This window comes from Strix uralensis, chromosome 4 (assembly GCF_047716275.1).
Source record: "Strix uralensis isolate ZFMK-TIS-50842 chromosome 4, bStrUra1, whole genome shotgun sequence".
NCBI classification, from domain to species: domain Eukaryota; kingdom Metazoa; phylum Chordata; class Aves; order Strigiformes; family Strigidae; genus Strix; species Strix uralensis.
In genome coordinates this window covers 20,659,744-20,676,229 of record NC_133975.1, presented here as the reverse complement: position 1 = coordinate 20,676,229, position 16,486 = coordinate 20,659,744, and the positions used below count along the sequence as shown (strand labels likewise).

General features: G+C 37.4%; 1 protein-coding gene across 2 annotated transcripts in view; it reads left to right on the top strand.

Moving 5' to 3' along the window:
- The window catches only part of SEPSECS (Sep (O-phosphoserine) tRNA:Sec (selenocysteine) tRNA synthase), a 29,913-nt gene extending 18,416 nt beyond the window's left edge, over positions 1 to 11,497 (top strand). For both annotated transcript variants that reach the window (XM_074865922.1, XM_074865923.1), the window contains exons 9-11: positions 5,688 to 5,781; positions 6,424 to 6,514; positions 8,516 to 11,497. In XM_074865922.1, coding sequence (XP_074722023.1) covers positions 5,688 to 5,781; positions 6,424 to 6,514; positions 8,516 to 8,765 — 435 coding nt within the window. In that variant the 3' untranslated portion in view covers positions 8,766 to 11,497. The remainder of the gene's footprint in view (positions 1 to 5,687; positions 5,782 to 6,423; positions 6,515 to 8,515) is intronic.
- Positions 11,498 to 16,486: the final 4,989 nt, after the last annotated feature.

Genomic DNA, 16,486 nt, shown 5'->3' with positions numbered 1-16,486 from the left:
ATTTATAGCTTGACATTGAGTACTCCTTTCTATATCAGTGCAGCTGCACCTACTCACACAAAAAGTCAGCTATAAAAAACTTCAAGTATTTTTTTTTTAGTTTCTCTTTTTACCTTATCCTTATTCATATGGGTGTTACTTCATGTTATTTGAGCTCAAGCCAGAAAGACCACAATATTACCAGGAAGAGATTAATCTCGCACAACCAAGGAAAAAAATAGTCTGCCCAGTTTTTCTTTTACATGGATGTGTAAGATAAAATGGTAACAGATGAACAGTTTAATATAGGAAGGGAAGAGATTATGTGAGGGAGAGGAGCATGTACATGGAGTGGGATTTTCTGACAAGCTGGCAGTCATGGAGTACGCGATTGTCCAAGAGTATGAGATTATATGTTATGATGTGATCTGAAGGAGTAAAATGGTGCAGTGGATCTGAGGACAGAAGAGCAAGGGACTAACACACACATGCTGTTCAAGTGTCTGAATAAAGGTGGCCATATATGAAAGCTTAATAAGGAATGTTTTCAATAGTCATACATAGCCTTGGTGTTTCCAGAGAAAGGATGGAAGACGACCACCAACAACAGTGTTTTCTCACTTGTTCTAAATTTTCAGTATTCCTTTTTATATGTTTATATGATGTTTAGAACAGTGGTTTTCTGATCTCAGTAGGGGATTCTAGGTCCTTTTGTAATGCAGATAATGACAACGGATCCTTAGTCAGATTTGTAATGTCTTTGCTTTTAAAGAACTCAACGTTATGTAAAGGTTATGTTTTTGTAGCAACTCCTTTGATTTCCTCAGTACAGATTATGTTGTGTCCCGTATTTTGTGTTCTCAGGTCTTAAAACTCTCTATTTTCATGTATGTATGTGTGTGTCTAAACCAGGACACATGTAGCAAATATAGTGGTTACACTGTGTAATAGCATAAACAGTAGACTTAGTTGTCACCTCAGAATTGATGGAGAGCAATTCAGGGTTTACATTCAGGACCTTACATATCAGGTTTAATACCTGTTAACTACTTTCCAATGTGGTCCATTTAATCCATTTAATTAGTTATTACACTGGTATTATTGAAGAGGTGATGGCTTCATTTTGTTTTCAGCAGTTATGGATTTCCTCATTAGACTTTCCTTAACAATCTAACGATCAAGATAATTCTGATGTTCTTACATGTATTTCTGTGTTACTTGGGACATGATGGAGCTTTTTATATCTGTATCCATCTGTCTGTATACTTTCTAAGAGTGATTAACTGGAGTAATTTTTATGTCCTTATGGAGTATGTATCTAAAATATTTAAAATCACACTGAGTGGGAGGAAATCGTTTGGGTTTTACAATTCAGTAAAATACTGGGCTTATGTTTCATCGTTTATTATTGATGTAATTATTCTGATAGGAATAAATTATTTGTACAGTTCAGGGTGAGTTTATATTGCTGCTCTACTTGTGACTGAATTTAAGAATAAGAGAAAAGCCATTTAACGCTGGATATTAAAAATGTAAAAAATCAAATATTCTTTCAAGACAGACATTTGTTACTCCTCTTTGTCTAGTCAGTTTGCTACACTGTAGTTTGTCAAATGTGGGAATATTGCAGGATTTTCCTTGTGTGAAATATGTGGAACCATACTCAAAAAAAAGGCAAGATAGTTTAACTGAATGTAATCATTATCTTAAATGGTGTTGTGTAATTAAACAAGTGACAAGTATGAATGGAAGCTTCAAAGAGGCCTACGTAGTTAACGCGTGTATTGGAGAAGTATGGCCCACAAGGAGCCTGATCTCAAGGTCTTGCAAGTGCTGAAGAGAAAATGTGATGATTGGTGATTTTAAGAATGACCTTTTAAAAAAAAATTAGTGTGGTGATTTGTCAGCATTACTGTTAGCATATCAGGTTGGCAAGACTTACTCAACAGTTTGTTAGATTACTTTTCTATGATATAAAGATTTAAAGGTTCCATAATTAATTTCATATTTTTAAAACTTTTCAGTGTATTATAAATTCAGAACAAGATTCTTGATCTTGCAAGGCAAGAGCATCTATATATGAGGGTATGTGGTTTATGTAAGCATCACAGATATACATGTACAGTTTCTGTCGTGTTTGGCTGCATTTCAAGAAAGTAAGCCTTCTACTGGGGCTTTCTGGGGCATGTAGTAACAGGTCTCTATGCTCAGCACTGCAGCCTCTTTGTCTGCATGAAGTGGTGTGCAAAGGGATCAGATCACAGGTCAGATGCAGCTGGTCAGTCTGATACGCAAAGCAGAAGAGAGGCTATGATGGTTGCTTTATGAACAGCTGCTGCTGCAAAGTAATTTAAGATGGGACCAGATCAGTCTTAGGTACAGCATATGAGAGCTGGCAGTCTGTATCTAGTGCAAAGAGGCTGTAAAATTACTCTTCTGCAGTGTTGTCTTCAGCACCATAAACAGGCTGTTCTCTGAGAACAACTCATCTTTTCAGAGAGTGAAACAGGGAGGAAGGCAGAGTGTTACAGACTCAGGGCATAAGCAAGCTGGGTGGTTAGAACCAGCTAGGATAGTTTCAGCCATGCACAAAAAGTTTCCTGGCCTTCATCAGTTGTCTCTCTGACACCTGATATGGGACTAATGGCATATTCAGTGCCCCCATCTTCTGCTTTTTCTCTGAAGTTATGCTTTTTCCTTACTTGTTTCCCTCTATTTTCATGTGGAAGAACAGTGCCTATCAAAATGGAGCAGCAAATGAAAAGTCACCCATATTAGTGTAGGTTCTATTAAAAAATAGTTTTATAATGTAAATACAGTATGATTCAAATATTTTTAATAGTTGTTAGAAAACTTATTGAAAATATTTTTGTAAATGTATGTGGAAGTAGGCTATTTTGTCCACATAATTGAGTCATTTAGCACATTTGATGCATATGCCATTGTTGACTTGTTCTTCATATTTTTTGAGGTATTTTATTGTTTAGGTGCTAGAAAGAACAGAAGTGCAAGGTATTTTCACATAGTTTAACATTAATTTCACTAGCCTGGTGATAATAAGTTTCTGAGGGGAAAGAGTGAATTAAATAATGAAACTTAATTGACATTTAGTGCTTGGTTTGTTCAGTGAAACTTTAGCATAATAGTTAGCTTCATTGGAGAAAATCTGAGTGCCTACCACAGAAAATCAATTATGTAAGAGCTCATTTGAATTTAATTGCTTAGGGTGCTTATAAATTTTCCACGTAATAGAAATATTTTATAATAGAGGTTGGTTATAGATTTGACCTCACAGAAATACTGTTTTTTTCCTTTTTTTGGAAAGGCCATTAATCTATTTTGCAACAAACTGTTTAACTTCTGAAACTATAAAATACCTAGAGGGCTTCCAACAGAAAGATGCAAAATAGCATCATTCATAAAAATATGAAGTTTTGAATTTGTGTTCAGGTAGCCTCAGTCAAACTGATGAAAATACATACTTGGATTTTTTTTTTTGCCAGTTTTCCATTCTCTCTTGTTTTAACAAATTCCTGAGTATGTAAAGGCTCATCTAGTAGCCTAGGTATTTAATTTAATTTAATACACTCATACAGTGAGTAACTGGTTATACCAACTTGCCATCCTTTCAGTAATAAATACTGTTAAGAGGTGAATCAGAGAATTCCCTAGGTACAACACACTGAAATTAATTATTTGGGAATTTTTTCCTGTTGCAATACAGGTTTTTCTCAGTACTAATTTCACCAATAGTATCTCCATAGTAGACACAATTTATGTATGTTTCTGTAATACTTTGCTTCAGTTGTAGAGGTAAGTAGCCAGCAGAGGGAGCACAAATTAATTTGTGATTTGCATTCAAAAAAATACTAGTAAAATGGCTAACACATTGGTGATGCTTATTGTGGAAAGCCAGTTACAAACGTGTAATGTGTTTGTATTCAGTGAGGGACCAGAAGGAAGACTAAAGTGTCTGAACATCTGAAACATAAATGTTTTTCAACTTCTGTGAGTGAACTGTAAATAAAGTTGATGAATTGAAACCACTCAATGTACAAATGCCTCTGAAAAATAAGAGCGATTTTTCACAAATTTCAAGTTCTGATAATTAATCATAGATGCCTCCCAAAATTTTTGTTGTTGTTCCAAGTATTACAGAAACTTTATGCTCTTGTTGATACTTGAATCAGTAGCCTAATTAATTTAGACTGTAAGATGGTACTTTTTCCCCTCTGTCTGAATTTATTCTATGGTATTAGGAAGAACAAGTCAGGAGCTGTGTTCATTTGCTCACTCATGAAGTGAGACTGGGTTCACTGCAGTGGCTCAAGAAAAGCAACTGTAACATTCTTCTAACTTAACTACCACAAAGCTCATTTGGTTTTGTAAGACCTTTGGGAGAATTTGCTCAAAAACATAATTTTGATCACAAGCTATAATTTGTATCTGTCAGAGTGCACGGGTCAGAATAGGATACTGGTCTACAGACTGAAGAGGGAACTCTATTTAAGGAATGAAAAATCACTTGTCAGGTCTAGAAATTGATGAGGATGCTTAAACAGGCAGTCGAATTGAAGCAGATGAGCAGCACAATCTTTATGGCCAGAAAGAGGAAAAATCTGGTGTTTAGTATCTTTTAAAAAGACTGCCCAGTATCTGTATCTTTTTGCTAGATTTTATGAGAGACTAAGCATTAAAAAGGATGGAAAAGAAGCCAAAGGATACAATAAGAGGATGGTGTTTATTCTCTCTCTGTCCATAAGTGTTTTGAGCTGATACGTGGAGAGGAAGGTATTAAACTGAGGAAGAGCATGAGCAATTATCATAGATTACTACTGGGGAAGAGGGAGGAAATAAAATACGGATGAAGTAAGAGAAGCAGCCTTTTATGTGCAGTGTGACTTGTATCTGAGCCAAAACATTTATGAATCTCAGTTTTATGACATTTTCTCAATAAAGGTGCAATGTAATTAAGTGATAGCAGAAATTTAGATATCTCCATTCTTTTAGTAGGCTTGAACAGAAGGGGTTGGTCTGCGGAAGAGGACTGGCTACACAACAGAGCTGAGTATTCAGGAGAGTATATATTGTGTGAAACAAAATACATTCAAATGTGTACTCGTAGCCTTCTCCTTAAGAGACTGTATTGCTGTTCTCATGCAGATAAAGAAGTCTGTGCACTAGTGGTAATTGTGATTATGTGATACATGGTAACAAAATACACTGCTTTTAGTCTGGAATTTATTAATAGAGAGAAAACAAAGTAAGGAGCAATTTGCCATAACATGGCTACCTGTGATGGTAACAGTTCATTCTCATTCTCTGTGGCTCAGGGGCTAGAGTGGGGGAAACCTCTTGCAGGAGTGGGGTGGGGTAAGACCTGCTGTGCAGTGGGAACCGCTTCAAGATTTTACCTCCCTAGGGTTCAGGGCCACAGAGAAAATGACTGACATCCCAAGCACATGTATTATAGACCAGATAGAGAGCTTTGTACCAGCTTGAGGGGGAAGAATAATGTTCAGGAAATGGAGCTGTTCCTTTATAGAATGATTTCAGAGAATTTTCTTGTCCACTTACTTGGTACACATGAAAAGAGGATCAGCTGGGTACCTGTAGGATATAATGGAGACTTAAAAGTTTTGTGAAATAGGTACTATTTTCTCTGTTTGATAACTAATAACAAAAATATTGCATCTTTTTTTTTCCAGGAGATGTTTTCCTATCTTTCAAGTGAGCTGAAGAAGCTGGCAGATAACCACAATGAGAGACTGTTAGACACGCCACATAATCCCATTTCCTTAGGTAATTGTTGTTTTTTATCTTTAAAAAAAAATTCTAATATGCTGTGCATTCATAATACACTTTCACATACAGTTTCTATATATTAAACATTGTTCACTACACTCCACTGAATTGTGCTTAGGCTGATATGAAACCATTGAACCCAGTAAGGTAACCTACTATAAAAGTAAAGTAGTGACTTGGGCTCTTTATTTTTTTACAAAATTATTCCTGTCCAGCATACTCATTTATTGTAATCAAGGCAAACAGAAGATGTTAGCATGTAGTAATACTTTATTAAAAAGTAGATTTAAAAATAAACTAGGGTATCGTTATTTTACCTTTCATCTTATAGTGCTGTAAAAGAGATTATGGAATTCCTACTCAAGATATTTGTTCTAACCAAAACACCAAAGTAATATTGCCTACCTATGCAGAATCTGCCTTACATACAGTCTAACCAAATCAGAATTGTAATTTATGACAGCTTGTGGGGATATTAAAAATTATGAAATGTAGTATTCATATTTCTTTTTTTCCTTGTATCTGAACACAAATATTTGGCTAGATTTTTATTGTTGGAAAACGGCTTGTTCTCTGTGGTTCTTCTTTGGAGAAGAAGCAGCTTTGTAGTAGTTTTAACCTGACCTTTTTTTACTTTAGCCATGTCACTGAAGAATCTAGATGAAAATAATGATGTTGCTGTTACCCAGCTTGGATCTATGCTTTTCACAAGACAAGTTTCTGGAGCAAGGTGAGGATGCTATGAATTTGAAAAATTTGGGGGGTTGTATTAGCATATATTTTATTAAATCATATCATGTTTGTTTTGTAATAATAGTCTCATGATTACAGATTACAGTCTGACAATAAGGAGTCAGAGAGTATTACACCCTTCTTCATCACAGTTATCTACTAATAATATCTACCTGCCTGAGTTAGCAATGAGGCCCCTTTTGTTAGCTTTGGTAGGCTAAATAGATAATCTATGCCCATTTAATTTAGTGTCATCGTTCCCTAATACCCCTTGGTTTCATTTAGTTTCCAGCTGTTGTCTGATCTTATAGTTAAATTGTAAGCTACTTAGGGAAGATCTTTGTTTTGTTTATTGCAGCACGAATATGGTTGTGCTGGATGTCAGGGCAATAAGCTTTTAACACCCTACATCGCTTTTTGTCATATGGAAGAAAATCCTGGTTTCAGGAACTAACTGTATTTAAAAAAATTTAAAAATTTAAAAATCTACAACCTGATCCAGTCTGGGCTGAATTTCTTCTTAGAGACACTGGAATGTGGACATGCAAGCCAAATAATTTTTAATGATTTTGGTTTAAACCTTTTAGAAGAAGAGAATGATTTAAAATTTGTTTTGGCAGGATTCCTTAATCTGAATATTACTGCTGCCATGCTAACTTCTGCTGTAGACTTAATGTCATTTTTTTGTAGCAGAGCTGAATGTTTCCACATCAGAAGGTATGCTTCATTAGCTTAGATTATTCCACTTCCTACACAGATGAATGACAGTAAATCTATATGTATTGTAGTTAGATGCTCTTTTTAATTTGCCTGTCCTAACCTTGGCTTGTCCTGCAATTTCAGCCATCTTTGGCTGAAATGATTCAGGGGGTTCAATTTTTGAAGTTAAAACTCTCCATTTCTTTGGCTGATACAAAGGATTCAGGTTTTTCCTTTTTTTATGTAATTCTTCTGTAGTATATATACACTGTTTGACCTGGCATTTCAACAGATTTTAAGTGTTATGCTTGTGCTGAATGTCAGTGGTAGGAATAGCAACTCCTTACTTCAGTAGCATACAGGCTTTTGCATAACCTGTCATTGGAGTACTTAGACAGTGGAAGGATCTGCTAAATCTAGTGGTATTTGAATGCAGTTTCTTTTATGAACTGCAGGGAATGTCTGTATAGAGGTAGTAATTCTTATCAGTTGATTTGTGTTAACTGCTTATGTAGGCTTTAACTGTGGCCACAGGGTGAGTTGTTCCTTTAACAAGTAAGGATGCGGATTAGAGTCTTGATTTATCAGGGAATGCATATGTACTCAAAGTGCTGAGAAATAGGGTGTAATAGGTAGAGATTCTTAGTATGAGGAAGAGGGAGAAGCAGTGGCAAAAAGTATCCACTACAAGGAGGGAATGAATATGAGGTTAATATCACAGGATGGGGGAAAAGGGAGGTGCAGTAGAGAGGAAGGGATGGGGGGAAGTTGGGATCCTGAGCCCTCTGAATCACTTGAACCCAGACATTTTGGACTGCAGTACACTATGCCAAGCAGATGTCTGCACTAAAGCTGCTGTCAGTATGGTGATCCCAGGGAGGTCAGGGTCACCAGGTTGCCTAAGGAAGGGTGAACTGTCTCAGGTCAGAGACAGAGCAGGTCAGGTAGTTAGGGCTTGTTATGGAATAGGAAAGTTTGCTGCAGATGTCTTTTCCCCCCACACTGGGGAGTTCATAAAAAACAGTAGTAAAGACCTTAATAATTTAACTGAAGAGGGGAAGGGACACGCACATATGCACACAGGATTGAGCTAATTCAGGGTCTGCTACTACTGTCACTCATAGTGATGCTTGGGCACTAACTTGGAGAATGCCTGAGCTAAGCCTGCTTATGTTAATTTGTTTAGAGTTAGCAGATATTACACTGTATAGGAACTTGTGTAAATGTGTTCATCATAGGGTATCACATAAAACATCCAAGGCATCTGTAACTGAATCACAATTCTGTTTTTTTGTTTCAGGGTTGTTCCCTGTGGGTCTGTACAAACAGTGAATAACTACACTTTTAAAGGATTTATGTCACATGCAAATGACTATCCCTGTGCTTACCTCAATGCTGCCTCTGCAATTGGAATTAAAAAGCAAGATGTAGATGTATTCCTAAAAAGACTCGACAAGTGTTTGAAAACTTCTAAAAAAGAAGCAAAGAAAGAAAAAAGTGTGAATGAAATAAGTAATTGTAATACAGACACAGAACAACTTGAAGCCTAGAAAATACAGATTTAGTAACACAGGAAGATACACTTTTGTTTGAAGTATGTCAGGTTTGTATTGGGTTAGCCCTGTGAATCTGCAGTACAGAAAATTTGCTCCTGATCTGAAAACAATAACAAAAAAAAGTTGAGTGAAATTCAGCTTTAAAGAAAGAGGTGATACTTTCTCCAAGACAGAGGGCCAGACACAAGTCTTTTGCAGCATATAAATGCACTTAATATCTGCCAAAGTAAACCTTTACATTCATAAAGACCTTGAGCTGGCCTTTCAGTCTGTGGGTGACTGTTTTGGACCAGCGTTCACCAAATCACAGAATGCTTAATCACTTGTTTTTTGATTAACAAGATTTTCTGAGACAGTGATTGAATTCATTCCTAGGTATAGACCATCCAACAAGAAATGTTTCGCTGCTCTCAAAATATCTCATTTCTCATCAGCATACTTGACACTTTTCAAAGATTTGTATGTGTTGGGATAGCCGTTACTAAATACAATGTTAAAACTGCATGAGGAAATTATAGAGTTGGATTAGTAGGATTTTTCAGGTGTTCTCACCTCTCATGAACTGCCTAGAACAAAGCAGCCCTCAGTGGCAAAGAAAAACCTAGAATACCTCATATCCTGTCAGTACTCAGCTCTTGGAAACATTTGCACAGTTCAGCAACCTGAAACAATTTTAATAATGAAAGCAAGGCGTTGTGGAGAGGTGCAGTCTTTTTTTTTTTTACTTTTTTTTTTTTGGTCTTTTCTTTTTTCCATTTCATCTTTTCTTTGATAGGGCGATCAGGTCATAGACCCACTGAAAAGGAGGAATGCCTTGTGGGATTAATGCAGCAGTTTCAAGAGCCAGTGAGACCAGAGGGTATTTTGGCATTTTTAGCCCATTGTTAAAATTTATAGACTTCCATTTCTGAAGTGTCTCTTGTCATTGGCACTGTTGCTTCTGTGGCTGTGTGCTGTTGCTGATTTGAATTCATTAAGCAAACAATAGATTCAGAGTCTGTTCCCGAAACAAAGGTTCCATATCACTGGAGTGACAGTGCTCTAGGTTGCAAAACTTTTAGTTAATTATTCTTAAATGCAATTACTACATTGTACGTAGTTTTTATGTCATTTACTGTTCGAAGTGAGCTTAATGTTCGAAGACATTTTCTTTGTCTGTCTGTAATGTAGTAATACTTGGGACACCACAATTAATGAGTTCTAAACGTCAGGAAATATTCTAGTTATGTTGTTTGGTGGGATCCAAGACATATATCCTTCAGAGCCCTCTGTAAATTGCTTAATCAAAATAGTGGTGCTTTAGAAAGGATTGTCTATCCACTGTGTTCCAATGAATTGATACAAGAGGTGATGTTAATATGCAGAAGTTAATAGTTTGCTAATCATCATGAAGGTGCTCTCATTTAGTGAGGTTTGTTGTATCTTAAGCTTAAATTGAACTACTGCTTCTACATTTTTATTGCTACAGTTACACGTTTGATTAAAGCTTGTGAAAGTATGGATCCCCAGACTACAGTCATAGTTGTTATTTGCTGTACAAATACATCCTAGGAGAAATGTAATATAACTTGGCGACTGAGTCCTTGTGGCTATAAGGAGATGTAAATTCCTTTTCTTTCTCTCTCTCTTCCCCCCCTCCCCCCTTTTTTTTTTTATTGAGAGCATGCTGTACCTCAGTTTTTCCAGTTAGTAAATCTCTTCCACAAGCTTGGGACCCAAAACTCTGCAGCTCACTGCCTCAGTATTCAGTATTTTGGAACAGCCAGTAAAAACCACAAGGCCTTAGTGATACCTTTCTTCCTAGTTTTTGATATTGTTGTTTTGTGCCTGAATTAGTATAAATTATTGATTTAGATGACTAGTCACATAATGCAAACATTGGAACTATTGTTACAAGAGTTTAGGGAGGTGTATGGTAGCAGCTAAAATAAGCATTTGATGAATAATATCCTGAAACTGAATAAGAAAACAGCAGTTGCCTTCTCTGAGAGGAAGAAACCTCTACCTTTTATGTTCTCATAATAAATTGCTGCAAATAATTCACTCACTTCTACTATACATTGAACTGCTTTCTCAGGTAGTGTTTTTCCTGTCTTCAAAATGTTTCCCGTTTGAAATGAAAGCTGAAAATTTCAACAAATTTTTGATATTTATGTTTTCAAAAATTTGTTGAAATTTATATTTTTCTCTATAAACAAGTATCCATGGAATGAATTAGTGGTTTGTTCTGATTTTGACCTTTTAAACCTTTTTTTATGTAAAAACACATTTTAAGATAATGGCTTTAATTGAAATAAAAACCAAAAATTTTAGTTTGTGTGTCATTACATCTCTTTGGCAATCTTAGTGATACCACCCGAAGTCAGAAAATTTAAGATATTTTGGGAAATGTGCCCCATCGTGTGTATAAACTCTTGAACTAAATATTTGTGTTATGTTACTCTAGTAAGCTGGTGTAGCAGCTTCCAGTTTTGTTTGCTTGCTTTGTCCCCTTAAATGTCTTAAGTTAATGTTAACTTTTTAGAGATGGAAGCATTATATAATGTCATTATAAATATAATTAAATTTTAAGTAATTCAAATGGCAATATACTTTCAAGTAAATGGAGATGAATTGGTTATTTAGGAGATTCAGTAGATAAAAATAATTTTTCAAGGAAGAGTATAAATCACTTATATCTATTCACTAATATCTGTAATAAAGTAGTGAAATAATATTGGAACATACACCCATGATCAGAGTTTTCATTTCTTTTGTGTAACAGATATGGGGAGACTTCATGGCTGTGGCAGGTCTCACCCACTAATAATACTGTGAAAGATAGTAATAGCATGGGCATAAATTTGTCAAATTATTTTTAGTAAATCAAATATATTAACAATATTTGCCTTCTATGAAGATCTTTCTAAGATTGTACAGTGAAGTAAGAAGCTTCTTAAAGTCCTTTTCGTAATCTCTACATAAGCACATGTCACTAAAGGCTTTCACATACCTCAAAAATCTGCAAGAACCAACTTGCTGTCTTCAGCATCCACATGACTAGTGATGTAAGCCAACACCTAGGGAGGCTGCCTGGGCTTCAGAACAGACTTGGGGTTCGTACAGCAAGAATTCTTAGTGGAAGCACCAAGAACAGATGCCCGTTTAGTACAGCTATCTCACAGCTATTATTTGTGGAGCTACCTATCTCTGTCATCTTCTAGGTCACAGCATGTGGTTACCAGCCATGCAATAGGAATGGGCAAGCACTTGAAATATTCCAGAAGAGCTGAAGATTCAGAGAGAGAAGTTCAGGAGGTTACCATTATTGCTGCCTAGTCTGCTGCTCTGTCAAAAGTTACTGCCCTATGGCAGAGGTAGCAAAGTGATCTGTCTGCTCCAAAGCTGCCACAGTTCATACAGTGTATTAACAAATATTGAAACTAAGGTGTGTTTGAGCATTGCAGGTATGAAAAATAGTGGCTGTAGAGCTAGCACGTTTCCCATTCTGCTTCTGTGGTATGTATATTCTATGGATCCCTGCTTCTGGAGCCAGTAGCATTTGACAACGAGGCAGAGTATGTGGTTAGGCAGGGACCTCTCAGATTGCTGCAGATTGAATCGCCAAAGTGACTTTCCACCCTTATGGTGCCTGTAGCTGTTCTGTGAGATGCTTTTCTTTCCTTCTGATAGAATATCTTATGCTATCTGGATCTATATAGGTGAAAGAAATGAAGGAGCAGATGGACTTGCCTTATAAAAATAGCAGTGGGATAATATAGTGCAAGCAAACTGACACTGAATGACCCATCTCACAGGCCCACTCTTAGTTTACTTCTTTTGTAGTATCTGAGATAATGAACAAAACGAAGGACTGTTTGAGCAATAATACTGCCTTTTCACACTTTGTTCATAACGATTGCCTAAGATACAAAGCAAATAAAATCTACCAGATGCAGCAAATTCTCTTGAGCCTAAGAAAGCAAAATTGTAATGTTGCAAATGTAAATGCTGGCATTGCAGCTTAATACACATATAAACCGAGCAATCTATATTGTGCGATCATCATTTTTTAAGAAAGGCTGGAGCCCAGAGACTAGCAAATGTTCTCATCTGCAGTGTATCAGCAGTTCTCAGTCTTCAGCTGCTGTATAGATAATAATTCTAATTGAAGAATCATTACATGAATCCATATGTGAATGATAGATGGGCTATAGCCTTTTGTTTGTGATGCTTTAAAAATTGAGTTGCTGTTTTCACTTTTATAAGGGGTGATTAGATTGCCTTTTTTTCTTTTTTTTTCTTCTTTTAAATGCAACATTTTAATCAACCTGGCCTGACAGTATTTGGAATCTGAAGGAAAAACAATTTCTGTAGCTGACAATTTTTTTAAACAATAGCTGTTTAAAGGCTTGAATTGGTTACAAAGTGACTCTCCACAGAGAAAACCTTTGTTCAAATGTTTTTAATTCTGAAACCAGTGCTTGAAAAATTGTGCTCTGTGTGCTCTGTAATAATTGTTTTTCATGTATTATACTTTTTTCCCTCGAAGATAACAGCATACACTCTAACACAGTTTAAGAATTCTTTTTGAAAATCATAGTTAAAAAGACATTTACTCTGTCACTCATCAAACATCTGTCATATCAAAGAACTAGTAATATATTTATCTTGATGGATAAGCTTCAGTGTTTTGGACCAAGATCAGTGTAACTGGACCAAGCTTTCAATACTCCTTTGGGGATCCTAAAGTCAAGTTCATGATCTAATTAAGATTGGAGTGATAATTATATCTGCAGCTGAACAGGAGTCTTTCATCATACTACATTTCAATGAAATTCTTTAGCGTGGCATCAAAGCTGATCCAGTTCAGAAGCTGAATTGCTTTCTTAATGTGGATGGTGAAATTTAATTTGCCTTTAGATCCTGGATTCAAATCCAGGTTGAGTCAGCTATAGCAAAATTATAACTGCTTTATTTTAACCTAACGTGAATAGAAAGAACACGGTGGTTTCAGCTGCGTGTTATCTTTCGTATTACCTGTTCTCAAAGAGCTGCAAACATCAGGCTACCATCTTATGCTTACTGCTGGTTGGGGCGAGGGGAAGTTGGTCTTGTACAAGTAACATGAGAGCAACAGAGGAGTGTGCATTATTAATCTTTTATCTAGTCATCACAATTGGGAACACACCCCTTCAATGGCAATTCAAGACAAATGTAGTGTTTCTACTGGTCCATTCTCTCCAAAGGCTGTTTCTCAGGCACATTTCTTGTGATCAAATGGTACCAGAGGAGCACATGGCCAAAATACAGGGAAAAGGAACAAGGTCTCCAACACATTCGAAGGTTTCTAGATTGGTTATATGTGTTTGGCTTTTGCTATGTGTAGAGCTCATACTGCAGTCTAAACTCTTTGCAGCCATTCTCATCCCTTACCTAAACTGTTTCTGAACTGAATTCAGCGTGGTGACACCTCCGTGGGCACTGGGGCGCGCTGCCCCGGCACCCCAGCTGACAGATCACTCGCTAATACAGCTGTGAGGTCTGGCCCCAGGAGGAGAATTTGGTGCCCAAGCAGGGGAAAACATGCCCGCTTCTCTTTGATACTGGGCTGCCAAGCAGATGTGACAAGTAGCACTAGTTTGCAGACACAAATACTGTTGAGCAATTAGTTAACCCTATAACTAGTCTTTCTGGAGCCTGAGGAACTGCAGATGGAAAGAGCGCTTAGTTTGGTCTTTAATATATCGAAAGAGGAATGTAACTATTGAGGGAAGAAGAATCTGTCAAATGTAACTAAAGAGAAAAAACCTGCAACATATTGTATAGACTCTTGACTAGATACAAGTTGTCTTCCAACTCTCATTGTTTTCTTCTGGTTCTCTCTGTAATAAAGCTATAATGCAGATTCTGGCTTCTGATTCTATACAGCATCTATTTCAGTAGTGGTAGAGGAATTGCAAATGGCTTAGTAGGTGGAGGGGCTTGGGATACAGTTAAAGATACATTTTTAAATGGAAGATGAGGAAAGTGTCTAGGAAGTTTATAAAAATAGAAATAGCCTGAAATACTTGCTGTGCAGCTGAGGAGGTGGTGAGTCTCCAGCAAGATCTGAGCATGCGTAGTAAAGTCTTGACTGGCTGCACAGTGCAAGCACCAGAGGATACAAATGTCAAATTACAGTGCTCGTTGCATCGCTATATTAGCCTGCCCTCTAATAGTATTAATTTCTAGTACCCTGTTCTCCCCTCACCCCGTTGAGTATTTCTGGGTGACTTTCTTAGTGGACTCTGCTGTACTAGTGCATCAGAAACGGGATAGGGAGAGGGAGAAGGATGCCTACCAGTCTATTGCCATCCCCACTGATGCAGAACTTCATATGCAAGAAGTTAACTGGAGCACACAAAGGCAGCAGGTGCAAGCGCACATGCCGCTAGCTTACTTTGTTGAAGGGTTTATAATCAGTAAATGGATTTGAATGCAAAAATATTTTTTAATAATGATATAACTGATGCTATTAAAAGTTAAGCTCATATTCCATGCAGGTTGTCACACTCTGCTTTTCCCTTTGGTTTTGTGTCTAAACATTTCAGCTGAATGTTAAATTTGTATCAGGGCAGCACTTCAAGTTTCAGAAAAGATGCACACGATGTCCATCTTCCAGCAGTAGATGTTTTTTCCAGGCCCCACGCAGTTCCTCTCCCCTCTCTGAAGGCATGCTTAGGAATTTCAGCGTCATTGGCTCCAAAGCCTTTTGAAGTGAACTATTTTGCAGTGACTCTGTGTCTTTAGAAGGAATCTGTTGTGGCTGCTGGAGGTCTTCGTAGGCTATTTATACTCCTCACGGTGCCTTGTGGTGACTTCATACAGTGACTTCTGGATCCATGTGCTTATTTACAGGTAAAGAGTTTCTGATCCCTTCCCACACTGAGATGGGCAGGACAAAGGCTTCTTTATTGCACGTACTGCCGCCTTCAGCCAGGCTGGGTGGATTTGCTAATGGAGTGGAGCAAGGCTAAGGGTGTTTCAGCTCCAGTGATGGTATGCCTCGTGCTCCGAATGATGAAATGCCATTGCACCGCCAAGTGAGGCAGGGGCTGTGGTGGCCCTTTGGCAGGTGTAAGCTAGACAGGAGCAAACTGTGCAGCTGGCCTTGAGTTATTTGGTCTGCTGATCCAGAATGGAGTTGTGTTTTCTCTTTTCTAGATGCGATGCCTCTGCAGTGGGCTCAGGAAGAAGAGGCAATAACAATGTATTTTTGTCATGGAAGCAAGTAGCTGTGACTCACAAGGCTCCTGGGGCACCACTTAGTAGAGTTAAAAGATGCTGTTTTCATTTAGTTGCTATATAACTGCATTTCTGAGTCTCCCTGTTCACTTTGTTCTTGCATAAGCCCCTCTTCCTGCATTTCCAGGACCTAATTTTTCCCTACCTTGCACTTTCTGTAGATTTTTACATCTGTGCAAGTGGTGGTAAAACTCAGCTCTTTCGATATGAGAGCATTTAGCATATATGCTGCATTTACTTGGCACAAGCATAGAAGACCATAGCAGGGGCAAGGCAGTGGGGAATCAAGCCAGTTGTTTACATCCTCCTCCAAAGGACTAGTAGGTCAAGCATCCTTCTCCTGTCCACAATATTCTGCCATTAACAGCTGTTAGTGAGTGTTAGCGCATCATATTTTTTTCCCCTCGAGGCTGAGCACATTATCTCTACAACACTCCAGCACCTTGCTG